Source organism: Ananas comosus, linkage group 7 (genome assembly GCF_001540865.1).
Source record: "Ananas comosus cultivar F153 linkage group 7, ASM154086v1, whole genome shotgun sequence".
In the NCBI taxonomy this organism is placed as follows: domain Eukaryota; kingdom Viridiplantae; phylum Streptophyta; class Magnoliopsida; order Poales; family Bromeliaceae; genus Ananas; species Ananas comosus.
This window is the reverse complement of record NC_033627.1, coordinates 201784-217228: the sequence shown is the minus strand read 5'-3', so window position 1 is coordinate 217228 and position 15445 is coordinate 201784. Positions and strand designations below refer to the sequence as shown.

General features: G+C 35.0%; 2 protein-coding genes and 1 long non-coding RNA gene across 5 annotated transcripts; 1 reads left to right on the top strand and 2 right to left on the bottom strand.

The window, feature by feature from the left end:
* Positions 273–4617, bottom strand: LOC109712629. Its single transcript, XR_002216923.1, has 3 exons — positions 4420–4617; positions 3763–3845; positions 273–721 (listed from the first exon to the last, which is right to left on the bottom strand). It is a non-coding gene; the product is annotated as an uncharacterized LOC109712629 (long non-coding RNA).
* Positions 4867–7711, top strand: LOC109712627 (uncharacterized protein YwbO). 2 transcript variants are annotated; one of them, XM_020236304.1, is made up of 8 exons: positions 4867–5020; positions 5909–6056; positions 6202–6324; positions 6419–6462; positions 6544–6669; positions 7044–7128; positions 7233–7289; positions 7376–7711. In XM_020236304.1, exons 2-8 carry the CDS (start codon positions 5922–5924, stop codon positions 7451–7453), a joined length of 648 nt encoding a protein of 215 aa, XP_020091893.1. In that variant the 5' UTR covers positions 4867–5020; positions 5909–5921; the 3' UTR covers positions 7454–7711. The 2 variants fall into 2 exon arrangements, with proteins under 2 accessions (XP_020091893.1, XP_020091892.1); XM_020236303.1 differs by lacking the exon at positions 4867–5020 and adding an exon at positions 5316–5353.
* Positions 8026–11060, bottom strand: LOC109712628 (E3 ubiquitin-protein ligase At3g02290-like). 2 transcript variants are annotated; one of them, XM_020236305.1, is made up of 5 exons: positions 10804–11060; positions 10110–10417; positions 9455–9842; positions 9125–9234; positions 8026–8472 (listed from the first exon to the last, which is right to left on the bottom strand). In XM_020236305.1, exons 2-5 carry the CDS (start codon positions 10230–10232, stop codon positions 8446–8448), a joined length of 648 nt encoding a protein of 215 aa, XP_020091894.1. In that variant the 5' UTR covers positions 10233–10417; positions 10804–11060; the 3' UTR covers positions 8026–8445. The 2 variants fall into 2 exon arrangements, with proteins under 2 accessions (XP_020091894.1, XP_020091895.1); XM_020236306.1 differs by lacking the exon at positions 10804–11060 and having other exon boundaries at positions 9455–9822; positions 10110–10245.

Below are 15445 nucleotides of genomic sequence, written 5' to 3'. Positions count from 1 at the left end.
TCATCATCATTCAGATAAACTTCTGATCAATCTGGTCTTAAAAGCTAGCATCTGCCCATAAATGATGATGAGAAAGGTAGGCCAATTCCGCCCTTAATGGGCTGCTTGTGTCGCGTGAGTAGAACCCAGTGGGGGCCACAGCCTCTACCCAGTGGGGTCCAACATGATATTTGTATTGGACACAGTGAACTATTCACCGTGTTCAACTTAAATTCCTGCCCTGCCCGCATGGCGCTGACGTGGCGCTTGTGTGGCAGGAGCAAGACCATTTTTGCAAATAAATTTTTGACAGGACTAATTTTAAAATAAAATTTTGTGAAGGGGCTATTTGCAAAAGAAGCCCACCACACACTCATTCCCAATCAACCCCCATGCATCCAGGATAATAAAGAAAAAGACAGACCCTAAAAAACACACACACACCCATGCATCCAGGATAATAAAGAAAAAGACACCCTAAAACACACACACACACACACACACACACACACAAGAAAAAGAGAGCGCGAAAGAGTTGATATTTAGCTCGTGTACATAAAGAACAAGCTAGAAAGTCGTACGGTTCAAAGGAGTACCCAGGCCTGGGAGTGAGACCTTTTTAGCTTTGCTAGCGGCGGCTTCAGAAGGCAGCGAGCCTGAGGAGAAGCCTCTCTCTCTCTCTCTCTCTCTCTCTCTCTCTCTCTCTCTCTTCCCTCTACTGGAGCCCTCGATTTTGAGAAGACTGCCAAGAAATGAGGAGATAGCCAAATGCAAGTAATTAGTTGGAAAGAAAAGAAACGAGGATGGAACTTCATCGGACCAATAAAAGCATTCATAGTTCACCTCAGCACCTCCAATTTAGAGAGTCCTTATAACTAACATACCGAATTTTCTAAAGAACAGAGCAGCTCTCCCAATTGTCTTGTTATACAAAATGTCATGGCCTCAGTTTAGTATTTAACAAGGAATGATGGCATGCAAGGGTCAGCACTCTAGAAAGGAGGATGCACTACTTTCACTCGAGTCAAAAACTGGGAATGTTCTTACTAGTTAAGAAAATAAAAAGTAGTTCATAACAAAAAATATATATAATATATATAATATATATATTAAACTGCTAACAGGGCTACTTATATATTTTAAAGTTCTGATTAATAAAGCAACCAAAATTATGACTAACATATGGTTTGAAACAATTTAGAAGGACAACAAAACTTTTTTTTTTTAAATCCCGGACAAAGCCCAACAAAGAAAAAAATCAAAGCCAAAAGGTACAGAAATGCCGTGGATGAATTAAACAATTGATTATATAATACATGCTATCAGAAGCCTAGACAAAGCCCAACAAAGAAAAAAGTCAAAACCAAAAGGTACAGAAATGCCGTGGATGAATTAAACAATTGATTATATACATGCAATATTACAAACAACATGGTTCATGGGTAATAGAGCACGGAGTTTCATATGAACATCAAAAGGTAGAATCACAAATAACATGGTCCTCGAGATTAAAAATATACAGTTGCAGATAATTGCAAACATCAGCTCATTTAAAGACTACTAAGAAAGCATTACATTATGTTACCTAATTAAAGAACAAATAAAGAAAACAGTCCATTCAGCTCAATTATGACAAAATGTAATGAAAGAAAAACTATTTAACTTGGCATAAGTTTTGTAAAAGATTACTATTTTAAACAATGTGAACAGCAAAAGAAACTTGAAAGTCTAAATTATGGTACACGAGAATCTAAGGTGTTCACAGTTTGACTCCAGACCAAAAACCAAGCGAAACCAAACCAAATAAGACAATTTGGTTCAGTTTATATGGTTTTCGGTTTGGTTTAGTTTTAGAAATAGCTAAAATTCGATTTTTGGTTTCTCTTCAGTTTTAATATATTCCTTAACCAAACTGAACCGAAAATTGAACAGTAATATTATATACATTTTTTATCTAAATTATTTATTAAAATTTTATATCTCTGATCAAATCTTGATAACATATTAACACATTTTTTAGAATTCTGTACTTATGATCAAATTTTTTGTGTGTAACTTTCACAATAATTCAATTTTGATTCTTAAATTATGAATTAATTCATAAGAAAGTGTTGAGAATCCGGTACTCGCCCCGGTACCGGATCTTGTGAATCCGCAACCTGCTACGATACCGACTGTTGTGAATCCGGTACTGATTGTTGGGATTCCGCAACGAAAGCGTCGAATTGGATTTTTACCATAAATCCGTATCCTCAGCAAAAGTTGATACAATCACAACAAAGAGAAAAAATAAAACAGAAAATATGTGGGTAAAATAAGATTTATTAAATAAGAGAAAATTACACCTGACTCATCTTCTGCATAGAGTAGCTACAACACGAGCCCTCTTTCTGAATCTTTTCTACCCTTCTCTCGTCTTCTATAAAGCCATAAGAGACAACTCTTCTTGTGCACCTATGCACTAGGTGCACTCAACTCACTAACTTTCTCTCTCTCTTTCTCTCTCTAGTACAACACACCCAAGGGGCCAAGTCCGTACCTTCTCATAGCCTCTACTAATTAATTAGCCCAATGCATTATATATAATGCTCAACCAAAGATGTACCCCAATCCTATTATATTTAGGATTCCTACTGCAATAAATATTTAAATCTTAATTGATTTATCTCCAATAGATTTAAATATTTATCTTAATCTAATTAGATTCATACTCTAATTAATATTTAAATCCTAATTTATTTTCAACATATTTAAATATTAATCCTAATCTAAATAGGATTCAACTACAAATCTAACCAAATCCTAACAGAAAGATAGAAAATCTATAAACTAATTGCAAAACCGAACCAAACCAAATTAATTAGGTTTGGTTTGGGTTGGTTTCAAGTCTAAATCGGTTCGGTTCGATTCTGAATTTTTCCAAACCGAAAAATTCGGTTCGGTTTGAAAAATGCATAAAAAAGGAACCAAACCAAACTGATTATACCCTTATGAGAATCAATCTAAGAATGTATGCCCTGTTTGGAGTAAGGAACCCACAACAGACATGAAAAATTTGAACTCCTAAGAGGGGGGAAAAAACTTGTTAAGCTCAAAGATAAATCGATGAATACAAGAAACATAAGAATATGATAAAAATGTGTGTCACTATAAGCAAATATCAGGACCAGATTTTTCTGTAGATAGTTTGCAATCATTTTCCAATGTTCTGCAATAAGCAAAACACAAATTTTGCAATCATTTCCAATGTTCTACAATCTGTAGAATACAAATTTCACAAACTCCGCCTATAGTAACTAAACCTACATTTTGTTCTCCCATTAGTTCGACCACTTGACCCCCCGGACGTTCGAATTAATACTTTCGATTGTAGCAGAAGCTGTATAAAATGAACAACTTAACCTGTTATTTTGGGTAAATTTTCAAAATGATTAATCTATGCAGGAGGTTCACTGGCTAATGCTTATTGAGCAAAATGTCAAGAAGACAGTCTTATGCTCTTCAGTTAAAATCTCAAACACCAGAATGTATGTAGACCCAAAATGTTACAGACAGCAATGGCCATTGCTGCCACCAATATGTGAATGCATCAGAAAAGATATTTGTCATTATGTTTTGCTGATTCATTCCCTAATTTCAAAGTCCATCACACACGAATGCTGATTTACTTACATATTAAAAATGCAGCTTTTCTCAGGTAGGAAAATGATGTTAAAAGAAGTAAGAATTTTCACTAGAATCAAAGATTCCATGAAAATGTTGTAATAAGGGAACAGGACTAACCGTTATGTGCATAGCGGCCCACCAAACCTTACTGCTGTGGCGCATTCATCACCGTAAAAAATAACATCCAGCCATCACAGGTTCTGCCACCATTCAAAGCAGTTAAAAATCATGGGCTAATGTTCAGACAGCTGTCTGTTAGCTATTCTTATAACCCCACTCGTACATTACACTACCCTCTTTGTTCCAAGTAAAAGGGCATACATACATATATTTTGGGTATCATTAAGTCGTAAAAATCAAAATGCAAGAAAATCAGAACATGCCAAGTTCCACTTTCAACAAGACACAATTAGAAGCCATTCAAATTAATAGTGAGGCAGCATCGGGCGGGAACTGAGAATCGTGATCCATTCCCATTAGCTCAAACAGCAGCCAAGTCGCATAAGGCATAGTTCTAACGATCGAGGTCGGGAACGAAAAAAAGAACCGTAAGAGAACTATTCGTCAAAACGAAAGCGAACGAAACATCAGATCAATAGCAAGAAATCAATGAAACCCTAGATGAACACCGGATCGGAACAATCCGCTAATCGAATTTTGTGTTCCATACCTTCACAAGCACGACGGAGCAAAATGCTTTTTCAAAATGGCACGAGCTAAAGATAATCGGAAAATGGAGGGAAAGAAACAAGGATTAGGGTTTCGAAGTGCTACCTCCTCTCCTCTCGCCGTTTTAAGGTCGGAAAAGAGAATTGAAACAGCTCCTCGAACAAGAAGACGAAGCATAACGATCGATCAAATCCGCTAAAAGCAGAGCTAAAAATCGTCATCGCCATTGTTGGGGAGATGAGGTTCTAGAATTCGCCAAGCAGCGCTCTCGAAGCCGAAGAGATTAATTATTCGTCGCGAATATTTAAACTAATAATAATAATTATTATTATTATTATTATAATTATACTGCTTTATATTTATATTTATAGTGTAGGTTTAGCATCCGCGGACACGTGGCAAAACGAACGCGGTCGGATGGAATGCGGTTGCACTCTGACCCTTGTATACATGGAAAATGAGTTGTTTCACTATGGACGGTCAACGTTCGTAAAATAAACGGTGGAGATTGGTTCGGTGCGGTGTACCTCCCTAACAGGTTGAAGCTAAACCGCGCCATAAAAAAGGAGTACCAGGTCGCCATTTCTCCAACTCCAACAACCACCATGACCGTTCATCGCCTCTTCTTGTCTATTTATTTATTATTATTATTGTGAAAGAGAGATTGGAAAATTTGCTCCTTTCATTTTGAATCGGCTACTCCCAGGTGCGATTTCTCTTTCTCTCCTTTTCCCTAATTGATCTAGTACGCAGTTGTGTTGTTAGATGTATATACATATATTGTTTGTTTCACGAATTTTGGGGGTGTTTCCGGAATTTACGAGCCCTTTTGTTAGAAATTAAGAATTAATGCTCGATTATTCCATGGCCTTTTTTTTGGTTGTGCGAATTTTGATGGGAAACGAGTCGAGGTTGTAAATTTGTTCCTGCGCTTTGCCTCTGTAGTGCTACTGAAGCGCCTTTCTCTAATTTTGGTGGAGAAGTTCAAAATTTTGGTCGATCGAGTTCATTTCTAAATGAGTTGGGCGATACTTACCAGGCACTTCGCTACATCTATCTATCATTCTATCTCAATAGTGAGGCTGAAATTTGTTTCTTATTAGCCCTTCTACTGATTGTACATATTTTAATGCACACTAACAAATATATATTATATAACCGATCCTGTCCAGCACAGTTGGTTAAGAGTCTGTCGTTCGGTATTTTTTTTTTTTAAACTGAACAAAGCGGTTACCATCCTATCTTTCTCTCCAATAAAACAACAATATATATTATATGTTTTAGATAATTTTTATTGTTTGCAAGCTCCAACTTTTTCTCATAAGAAGCAGTCAAGTTATAATACCAAAAACAAAAGTTTAACTTTCATAAGTGAATAGGCGTTACTACCACCATGGTTCTGCTTATTTATAAGGAGATGCGAAATGCTTTTGTGTAACAGCAAAACAATTTATTCTCAAAAAAAAAAAAACAGCAAAACAAATTCAGTAGATGAAGAACATTGATAATATACATAGATGTGCGCTGTGTCATTCGAAAGGAAGTGAAGATGTGTAGAGACATTTTGCTTACATGGATTTTCATGAACTTGTAGGTTCGTAAGATCCATGGCTCATTCAAGTGGTGCTAAGAAACACATTCAAATCGACGTCAGTTCGGACACTGTATGCCCGTGGTGTTTTGTGGGCAAGAAGAACCTTGACAAAGCTATAGACCAAACAAAGGACAAGTTTGATTTTGAGGTTATCTCCATTCCTGCTTCTCCGCATCATTCTTCGTGAACAGTTATGTAGCTTAGCTTGTTCCTCCTTTAGAATTTGACATATCATATATTGGTTATCATCAACTTCTCTTGATTGGTTTGTGTCAATTCCACTTGGTATGTAGGTCCGATGGCATCCGTTTTTTCTCAATCCTTCCGCACCCAAGGAAGGTGTCAAGAAGTCTGATTTTTATAAGCAGAAGTTTGGAGCTGCCCAATACGAGCGTATAATATCTCGGATGACTGAGGTTCTTTCAAAATGCCTTGATCAGATTACTAGTGTTCAATTTACTTAATTATTATCTTGTTACTGCATGCAATATTGTGTTCTAAATCTTATAGGTGTACCGGGGTCTTGGCCTTGAATACGACACTTCCGGTCTTACGTAAGTTCACAATGTTATGTGAAATTTTACATATGATGTAGTGCCATTCCTTTCATATAGCTAATTGTATGCTTAATGCAGGGGAAATACATTCGATAGTCACAGGCTCATAACTTACGCTGCACGTCAAGGCTATGACAAGCAAAATGCTCTTGTTGGCGAATTATTTTTCAATTACTTTTGTGAAGGAAAGTACATTGGTGACCGGTGAGGATATTTACACCATGCTTGCAAATTACTGTGACAAGCCTTATGCTTTTGATAAACCATGCATTAGTTGGATGTATAATCGTAGCCGATATCCTTTGATGTTATCTATTGGGTTAGGTGCTACAGCTAGTATGATTGCACACAAGGGAATGTATGACATGATTTGCTTGTATGTTTAGAACATATTTCCATTTCCTCGTTCCACATTGGTTGGAGCATCATACATTCTAATGCCTCTTCTCAAAAAATTTTGACACCGACATTAATGTGATTACGGCTGGATGGAAACTCTGTATTCATGAAAAATGATTCTGATTTTAATCAAGCTATAATTTGCAATGTTTAAGTTGTGTTATACAAATGAAATGTAGGCAAGTTCTTTTGGAGGCTGCCAGAAAGGTTGGCATCGAAGGAGCAGCCGATCTGCTCGACGACCCGAGCAAAGGGGCCGAGGAGGTATCTTCCTGCGTACAATTTTTTTCATCTTTTCGGATATTTTTCTATTCAATTTCATTATTAATGCACATATACGCTAACTTCAAACTTGCTTTTTAATAAAGGTAAATGAAGAGCTCGAGAAGTATTCCTCACACATTTCTGGTGTACCGCATTTCGTGGTATGGAAATTATCACTAACCATTGGCATAGTTGATCTTATGATTCAAATTCTAAACCCCTTTGAACTGTTAATTTACCATGCCAGATAAATGGGAAGCATGAACTCAGCGGCGGCCAACCGCCAGAGGTTTTCGTGAGAGCGTTTCAAGCAGCTGCAAACTAAATGATGGAAAAGCCACCAAACCTGCACCCTCCTGGCTCCACCCAATAAATTTGACTCATATTGTACGAAAATAAAGATCCCACTGAAGGACTTGTCATGGCATTCTTATAAAGATCCCACCCACTGAATGACTCATGTTGTACGAAGCGTGTGGTGGTGTTAGAGTTTGTGCTTTTATACATTTGACTGCAATGTCATGGTGCTCACTATATTTCTTTACAAAAATATAAAGACACTCTCCGACTATGGTTCATTTTATGAAGGACCTCTTACATTTTTTTTAAATTGATTAATTTCTAGTTTTTTTTTAAATTTTTAGAATAATTTTTATATGTTGAATTTACCAGCTTAATAAATTTAAAATAATTTTGTTAAATTTAATGAGTTGCCGACAGAAATTTTGGGTTTTTCAACAAATAAAAATCCACAGAGCTGTTAATTTCACTCTACTAGATAATTTAGATCAATCCAAATTGGTTAGCATCAACCAAACAAAAAGGGAGGTCTTCTTAAAAATGGCCTGGGGTTAGTGGGTCTTCACACATTTTCAACAATATTAATAAAAAAAATCCTAGAACAAACTACAATCAACTATATTGATTAAAAAAAGAAAAAATCCTATTACAGACTTCATCATAAACAAGCACTAATTCGAGAGTAAAATTCTGTGTACCTAGAGTCCTCTATCATGCCAAAATTTAATTTGCATAGCTACACAGTTTGCTCCAGATTTCATAACAAGGAGAAAACATTTCCTTATAATGTTTTACTGCTGTGAAAGTTCAGGGTCTTCACATAAACAGATTGATTTCCCAAAACGAAAAGAAAAAAGAAGAAAAATAAATAAATCTATATCTAAAAACCTTGTAATAGAACTATGCTTGGCAATATAAGCTTAGGGGCCGCAGTTTCGGCAGGCATATTTACAAAATCTACCATCTTTTAATGGCAAAAACTCCGAGAACCACAGAAGCATAACTGAAGCACCAGAATCATGTTGCCTCATTGAACAACATTACCTGTAAAATGCAGCATAAGAACATATAAATGCAGAAGAAGAAGAACACTACAGATGCAGCGAATAATCTGAATACTAGCATGGAGCACAAGGATCTGTAATAGTCTAATTACCCGCACCATATGGAATAAATAGAATACGGTAAATAAGCAAATGAAAGGAAAAGGAAAGCAAGACAAGATCACCATATGGAGTCAGAGCAACTTAAAGATGAGAATGGTCCAAAAAGATTGATAAAAAGTCACAAAGCGAAGTGAGACAATAACAGGTGAACTTGCCATGAAAAGCTCAGTAGTATAAGGATGTTGGATAGGTACGCATATCCTACTTACATGTAAATAAAATATGTAATCCTCACAAACCACATAGGAAATTAGACTTCGTTTTAGCCAACAAGCTGCCTGATCCCACAAGTAATTTTGATTTTTTTTTTAAAAAAAAAATCCTTTCACTAGCAAGGTAAGTTCTCAAGATTACATCTAGAATGGTACTGCAGCAAAAAGTAGTGTATGATTCTACCCGGAAGTAGACTGTACTGGTTTTATGGCTGAAACTACCTAAAATTATGGTTTCTACACAATCAGGAACATAAAATGGAACAAGAACTGCTGATATGTGATGGACGAGCACCAATAAGAAAACATAAAGCTTACCTTGCCACAGACCGGACATGCTTCACTTCTTTCCATCCACTCATATATACAACTTAGGTGGTAATGGTGAGTGCATTGCAATATCATCTTCGGGTTCTCAGAAACGTATTCTGCAATAACATTAGCAGAAGAAATCTTAATGCAGAACATTGTAGAAACTCATTGTAAATATAACATCTGCAATACCCTCCTGTTGGATTCCAACATAACGGCATACATATATACATAGAATGCATTCTTTCTTCTATAATACCTTTTTTTCCCATAGGTTTATAGTATTAAATGGAAATTTAGAGTGAGGTAAGTGCGAAATTAGTTACTCTGATGCACCTTCAAGGCAAATCGGACAATCATCCTCATCTTCAGATGAAGAATATGCATCTGCTTCCTCACTCAGTCCGTCTGCTAATGAACTCTTAAGTAAAATTTCATTCAACTTTTCCATTGCAGCTGTTGATTCTACACAAGCATCATTGCCATGTCTCGTTGGTTCAGACGCAGCATGGCAATGACTCGAGGCTTTGGCAGCCACTTTCCCATCACTTCGACGCCGCACCTGAGAGCATCTTGGATCATCATAAGCTAGGGGCCGCAGAGGACATCGGAATGTGTCCATGTAGGAACGGTCTTGCTGTTGAGAGGTGGAAGATGAAGAATTTGTTCCCTGTTCAGGTGAAGGGGCGATGCGTGCTTGACCTCTGTTAAATAATCCAACATACTGTAGAAAACACAAAACAGAGAGAGAGAGAGAGAGAGGCCTTGTTATGCTTATCATTTACACATTAGAAAAACCTCGGTTCTAAAAAAGAACATATACATAAAACAGATCAAAACCTGCTTTCTGAGCAAAAGTTTAGACAAAAAGCATAAGCAAGTATATGGTAATGTGGCTTGAACAAACATAAGATGATCGACGAAATTAACATGTACTACCTTTTCTGTACAAAAGGAAGGGTATTTTCAGATAAGAGAGTACGTATCATACCACATTCAGCAACGGTAGAGAGGACCATCTGATGAGGCCTAAACAGCCGCCGTCGACGGAAGCAGTTGGATGCCGATCCTCTTCTGGATCGTCCACACGCAGGCAACAAAGAAAGGAACCCATAACCCAATCCTCCTCTTTCTACTTCAAATCTAAGCCCTTTTGCCCAAATCTTCTTAGTTTGGAGCTCAAATTGGGATATTTCGCAATGAGAAGCGCCAGAATTTGGCTAGAGAGATGTATACAGCTTTCAAAATCAGAACTCACAGTAAAACATCGAAATCACCGCATCTCTTTGTAGTTTATACCTGCCAAAGAGAAGAGACGTTATGAAGATTAAAACAGAATTAAGAGAACCTTCAAGTTAAGTAAGTAACAATCCTAGAATCCATAATTACTGCTAAATTATCAAAATCTAAACCTATCTTGCATATAAGAAGTTCAAAATAAATATATATTTTAACTAGGGTTTAGTGTTCATAGATCAGGAAAAACAAAAAAAAAAAAAAAAAAATTGGTTAAGGTTGACACAGAGAGCAAACAGTAAAACGCAAATCGACTATCAAATGATTTAGAGAAAAAAAACCGGAATATTTCATGCTGCTTCAATCTAAAAATAAGACTGCATTAAAAGAGGACCCTGTAAAACTCTAGAAAAATCTAACTTCAAACAAAATCAAAATCAACATCACACCTATATGGGAATTAAACGGCGCATGCGATCGAAGCGGGGGGAGAGAGAGAGAAAAAGAGACGCGGATCAACAAAACCCTAAAAAAACAAACATCTCACTCCACCCCGATCGGAGCTCCTAAATTTCCTCTCCGTTCCGGTAAATCCGCCTCAAAAAAGGCTACGAGATCGCACCGACGAAAAGAAAAGAAAAATAAAAAATAAAAAGAAAAAAAAAAGAAAAAGCGCGGAGAGAGAGAGAGAGAGAGAGAGAGAGAGAGAGAGAGTAGGTTGGGTGAAGAGGGGGATTCTTTCGCGTAGAGAGATTTTAAGTGCTGGAGTTAAAACGCCAGTTTATATCGTTACGGCTTTTTTTAATTTCACATACTCGTTTGACGGTTGGATGAGCGCGGAACTTTAGAAGATGGACGGCGATGATTACTGTGTGCTTGATTGAGAATTTATGGGGCAAGGTTATCACCGAAAGGCCACTTCCTTATTGGGAATTGATGATGGCAGTAATTCTTTTACTTTGTTAGTGGTCGATATAATTACAGTCAATTTAGATCAGCTCGATTAGGAAAGTGACTTCCGAGTCACTATTTGTGAATTGTGAGTGCGCTAAAAAAAAATTTATTGAAAAAAATGTACACTTGTAGTTGTTGAAACAAAATTAGAGATCCCCTTCCCTTGTTATTTATTTATTTTTTTATGTTTTTTAGAGATAGTAGCCGCTGCCACGCTTCGTTTATTTCATTTCGAAATAACTTGAGTTAGATTTTTATATATATATATATTTCGAATTTAGTCCTGTTGTCCATTTAAGTCTTGTGTAGCGTACAATCTCTTTATTTTTTGTTTTTGTGAGCATTGATCTTCTAAAAATTGCAATTTAATTGGATAATCCCCTTATAACTAACATCATTATTTTCAATTTTTTCCCGCCTCAATTGCCTTATGCAGTTTATTATTGTATATTTTTGAGACTTACATTTTTATTTTAATCACGAGGCAAATATCCAAAAATTAAGAACTGCATTCAAATTTAAATCAATTTAAGTAGTAATGAGAATTTAGTTCATATGGCTTATTATTTCTGTTTAAACATTTATCTTGCTTTAGCTAATTATATATTCATCTATTAGTTGCATTTCATTGGAAATTTTTAATTATTCCTCTTAATTAAGATTTTTCTCCTTCCTAGCTTATTTTATATCATTCTCCTTTTATTTTTAGATACGTTACCCTTCATCTCAATATGATTCCAATATTTAGTGTGATTGAATAATATATTCGATGATATTACTTATACACTTCCGTTTTTGCCAAGAAAAAGAAAAGGGAAAAAAAATAAATGTAAGATTGGATAGAATTCGATAATTAAAATAAAATATTCTAACTATTATTATATTATATATATATAATATAATTATAATATATATATAATATATATATATAATATATATATATAGAGTCCGGTAGGATACTGTTCGATAGCACGATTATTGTGGTGCTTATTCATAATTTTCTTGCCGTTTAGCAATTTACCTTTTTATCACTTCTTTAGAATTTTATACTATTCAATCCAACTACCATTCAATCCTAGCAGGGCTCACATCCCTGACCGCACATTCGTTTTAATAAGGCAGCAAACCTTATTATGCATTGGTGCTATTAATTTAGATCTTTTTTTTTTTGAGAGATATGTAGAGTTTGCTACCTGCTTCGTTTTATTTTCCATTTTAGAATATAACTTAGAGAAATTTAGAAAATTTATTATAATTAAATCAATAGGATTCGAACTTGGGTCACGGTAACCACCTAACCTTTTGCCAGCTTTACTTTAGGATTTCGGTCATACATTATATATATATTTATATTATTATATATTATAATAGAGATGATAGATGTTGAATCTTCTTATGAGTGAGATAGTAGAGCTTATTAGAGTATCACCATTTTGCTATTTAGGTTTTTAAGCATTTGATCTATTTTGTTAATTGGCCCTTTTATTTCTATTCCACTATCCACCGCCTATACCACATTCATCTTCAACCTTAATACTCCATTCAAGGGGTAAATAATCACATTTATATCACCCCATAATACTTTTACAAATATTTTAGCCATACTTGATATATAAACTATATATATATATGAGAGTGAGAGATGAGAGACATGAAGATCGGACTGATTGAGATGATCAAGAGATAGAGAAGAGAAGAGTTGGACTGTGGCTTACTATTAGTAGCAAAATCTGCATATTTTACTAGTTTTTAGTCCTTTGGATCAACTTTTTCGATTATTTTCTAGCCATTTGATTTAAATCTAACCCAGTGGGGACCACTCAACCTAGTTCGGGACACTCTAATTTTAACGTTACTAAATATCATCCTGACTTTACAATTTTTCATGCAAATCGTTACTTCCAAAGGTAAAAAATTTGATAGCAAAAAGCAGCATTTTTTATTATTAATAAGTATTTCCAGCCAAATTCTATTATTATAATATATATATAATTAAGTGGGGCTAGGAATTTTGATATAGAATTCGAAATTAAAAAAAATATTCTATACATATATATATATATATATAATATATATATATATATATATATATTATATATATATATATATATATAGAGTCCGGCTAGGATACTGTCGATAGCACGAAAGCATTTGGTTGCCTATCAAATTTTCTGCCGTTAGATTTACCTCTTTTATCACTTCCATCCGTTAGATTATATATTCAACCAACTACCCATTCAATCCTAGAGGGCTCAACATCATCCTGACCGCATATCTTTTATTTAAGGACAGCAAACTTAATAGCACAAGCCATTGGTGCTATTAATAGTATTCTTTTTTTTGAGAGATAGGTAGCCGCGCTACCTGGCTTCGTTTTATTTCATTTAGAAATAAACTTAGAGAAATTTTAGAATAAACTTAGCTAGAAATGTAAATCAATTAGGATATCTGAACTTGGAGTCACTGAGGTACCAACCACCAAACCCTTTGCCACTTACTCTAGGGAACGGTCGTACTATATTATATATATATAATAATATATATATATATATATAGAGATGAGAGAGAGAGAAGAGAGAGAGAGTTGAGCTATGATACTTTTTACAAGTATCACCATCATGGTGCTATTAGGTTTTAAGCATTGGATCTACTTTTTGATTTATTAATGGCCCTTGGATTAAACACTATTCCACCTACCACCACCTACACCATCATCTCAACCTTACATCTCTCCACAAGGGCCAAAAACACACAAGATATCACCCCCATAATACTTTTACAATATTTTAGCATACTTTAATATATATATATTATATATATATAGAGAGAGAGAGAGAGAGAGAGAGATTGAGAGGAGACGGATGACGAGAGAGAGAGAGAGAGAGTTGACTGGGCTACTATTAGTAGCAAAATCTCATTGTTGCTACTAGGTTTTTTAGCCTTTGGATCAACTCTTTTCATTATTTCTAGCCATTTGATTAAATACTTATAACCCAGTGGGGACCACTCAACCCTAGGGGGACCACTCAATTTTAATCGACTAATATCATCCTGACCTTACAATTTTTCATCCAAAAGGTTAAAAACTTGATGCAGAAAAGAGCATTTTATTATTAATAGTATTCCAGCCTAATTCTATATATATATATATATATATATATTAGTGGGGCTAGATGCTTATTATTAGTATGAAAATAGTATTTGTTACTATTTTTTTTAAATTGTTAAAAAATGGATAGTCAATACTATTTATTCACTATCAATGATGTACGAGCTAGAATATATTTGACAATAAAGGGTTAGTGTCGATTATTTATCTTTTAGCTCTTAAATTGTTTAAGATTTAGAATGATAGGTAAAGTAATATTAATTTAAGAATTAGAAAATTTATACTAAATATATTTTATAAAACTATGGATAGTAACTAAGATATACTCTCCCTCTCTCCATGTATAGGTAGATATTGGGCTCATTCAACGTTTGGAATCTCGTTGGATGATTGTTTTATGTGGGATAATAGGGATGGCCCCAGTTAATGGATAGGGATAGAGGAGCACGCTATGTTTCTGATCGAACGAGCCTCTGCGAGCAAACACGAGGTTGTCAAAGAGTCCCAATTAACAGTTATTTTCATATTGAAGTTGACAAAGAACCAAACTATGAACCTTTTAGTACTTACTAGGTCTGATATTCTAATACTAACTTCTCCCGCGGACTAGGTTTGATTGGACATAAGTGGTAGCTGATAAGCAGAGTTAAAAAATGAAATTAAAGCAGGTTCTTTTAAACTTTAATTTACACAACAAAATTGCCCTATCAATAAAAATGAAATGAAAGTATAAGTTCTTTGTTTTTCTAAAAGCTCGGTAGCTTTAGACTTTAGTTTTGAGGGTTTATGTAATTGACGAATTTGGATGAACATCATAGAGCCACCCTAGCTAAACTTTGGAAACCACACTTAACGCAATCATAGCGATACGATATGAGCACAGTTTAATCTAAAGCCCATACGTTCAACCCAATCAATTGGTCCAATCGATGAGTCACGTTGTTTTACTTGATTTAAAAATAGGTTTAAATGATTTAGATTTCACTTGAATTGATATTAAAAAAAAATTCTCAATTCTATGCATATAC

Coding starts and splice junctions, on each gene's coding strand:
- LOC109712627 (XM_020236303.1), top strand. CDS start 5,331: ATGAGTTGGGCGATACTTACCAG. Junction 6,463..6,543: donor TACGACACTTCCGGTCTTAC/GTAAGTTCACAA, acceptor TGCTTAATGCAG/GGGAAATACATTCGATAGTC. Junction 6,670..7,043: donor GGAAAGTACATTGGTGACCG/GTGAGGATATTT, acceptor AATGAAATGTAG/GCAAGTTCTTTTGGAGGCTG.
- LOC109712628 (XM_020236305.1), bottom strand. CDS start 10,232: ATGGGTTCCTTTCTTTGTTGCCTGCGTGTGGACGATCCAGAAGAGGAT. Junction 9,843..10,109: donor CTCTACCGTTGCTGAATGTG/GTATGATACGTA, acceptor TGTTTTCTACAG/TATGTTGGATTATTTAACAG. Junction 9,235..9,454: donor TTGTCCGATTTGCCTTGAAG/GTGCATCAGAGT, acceptor ATGTTATTGCAG/AATACGTTTCTGAGAACCCG.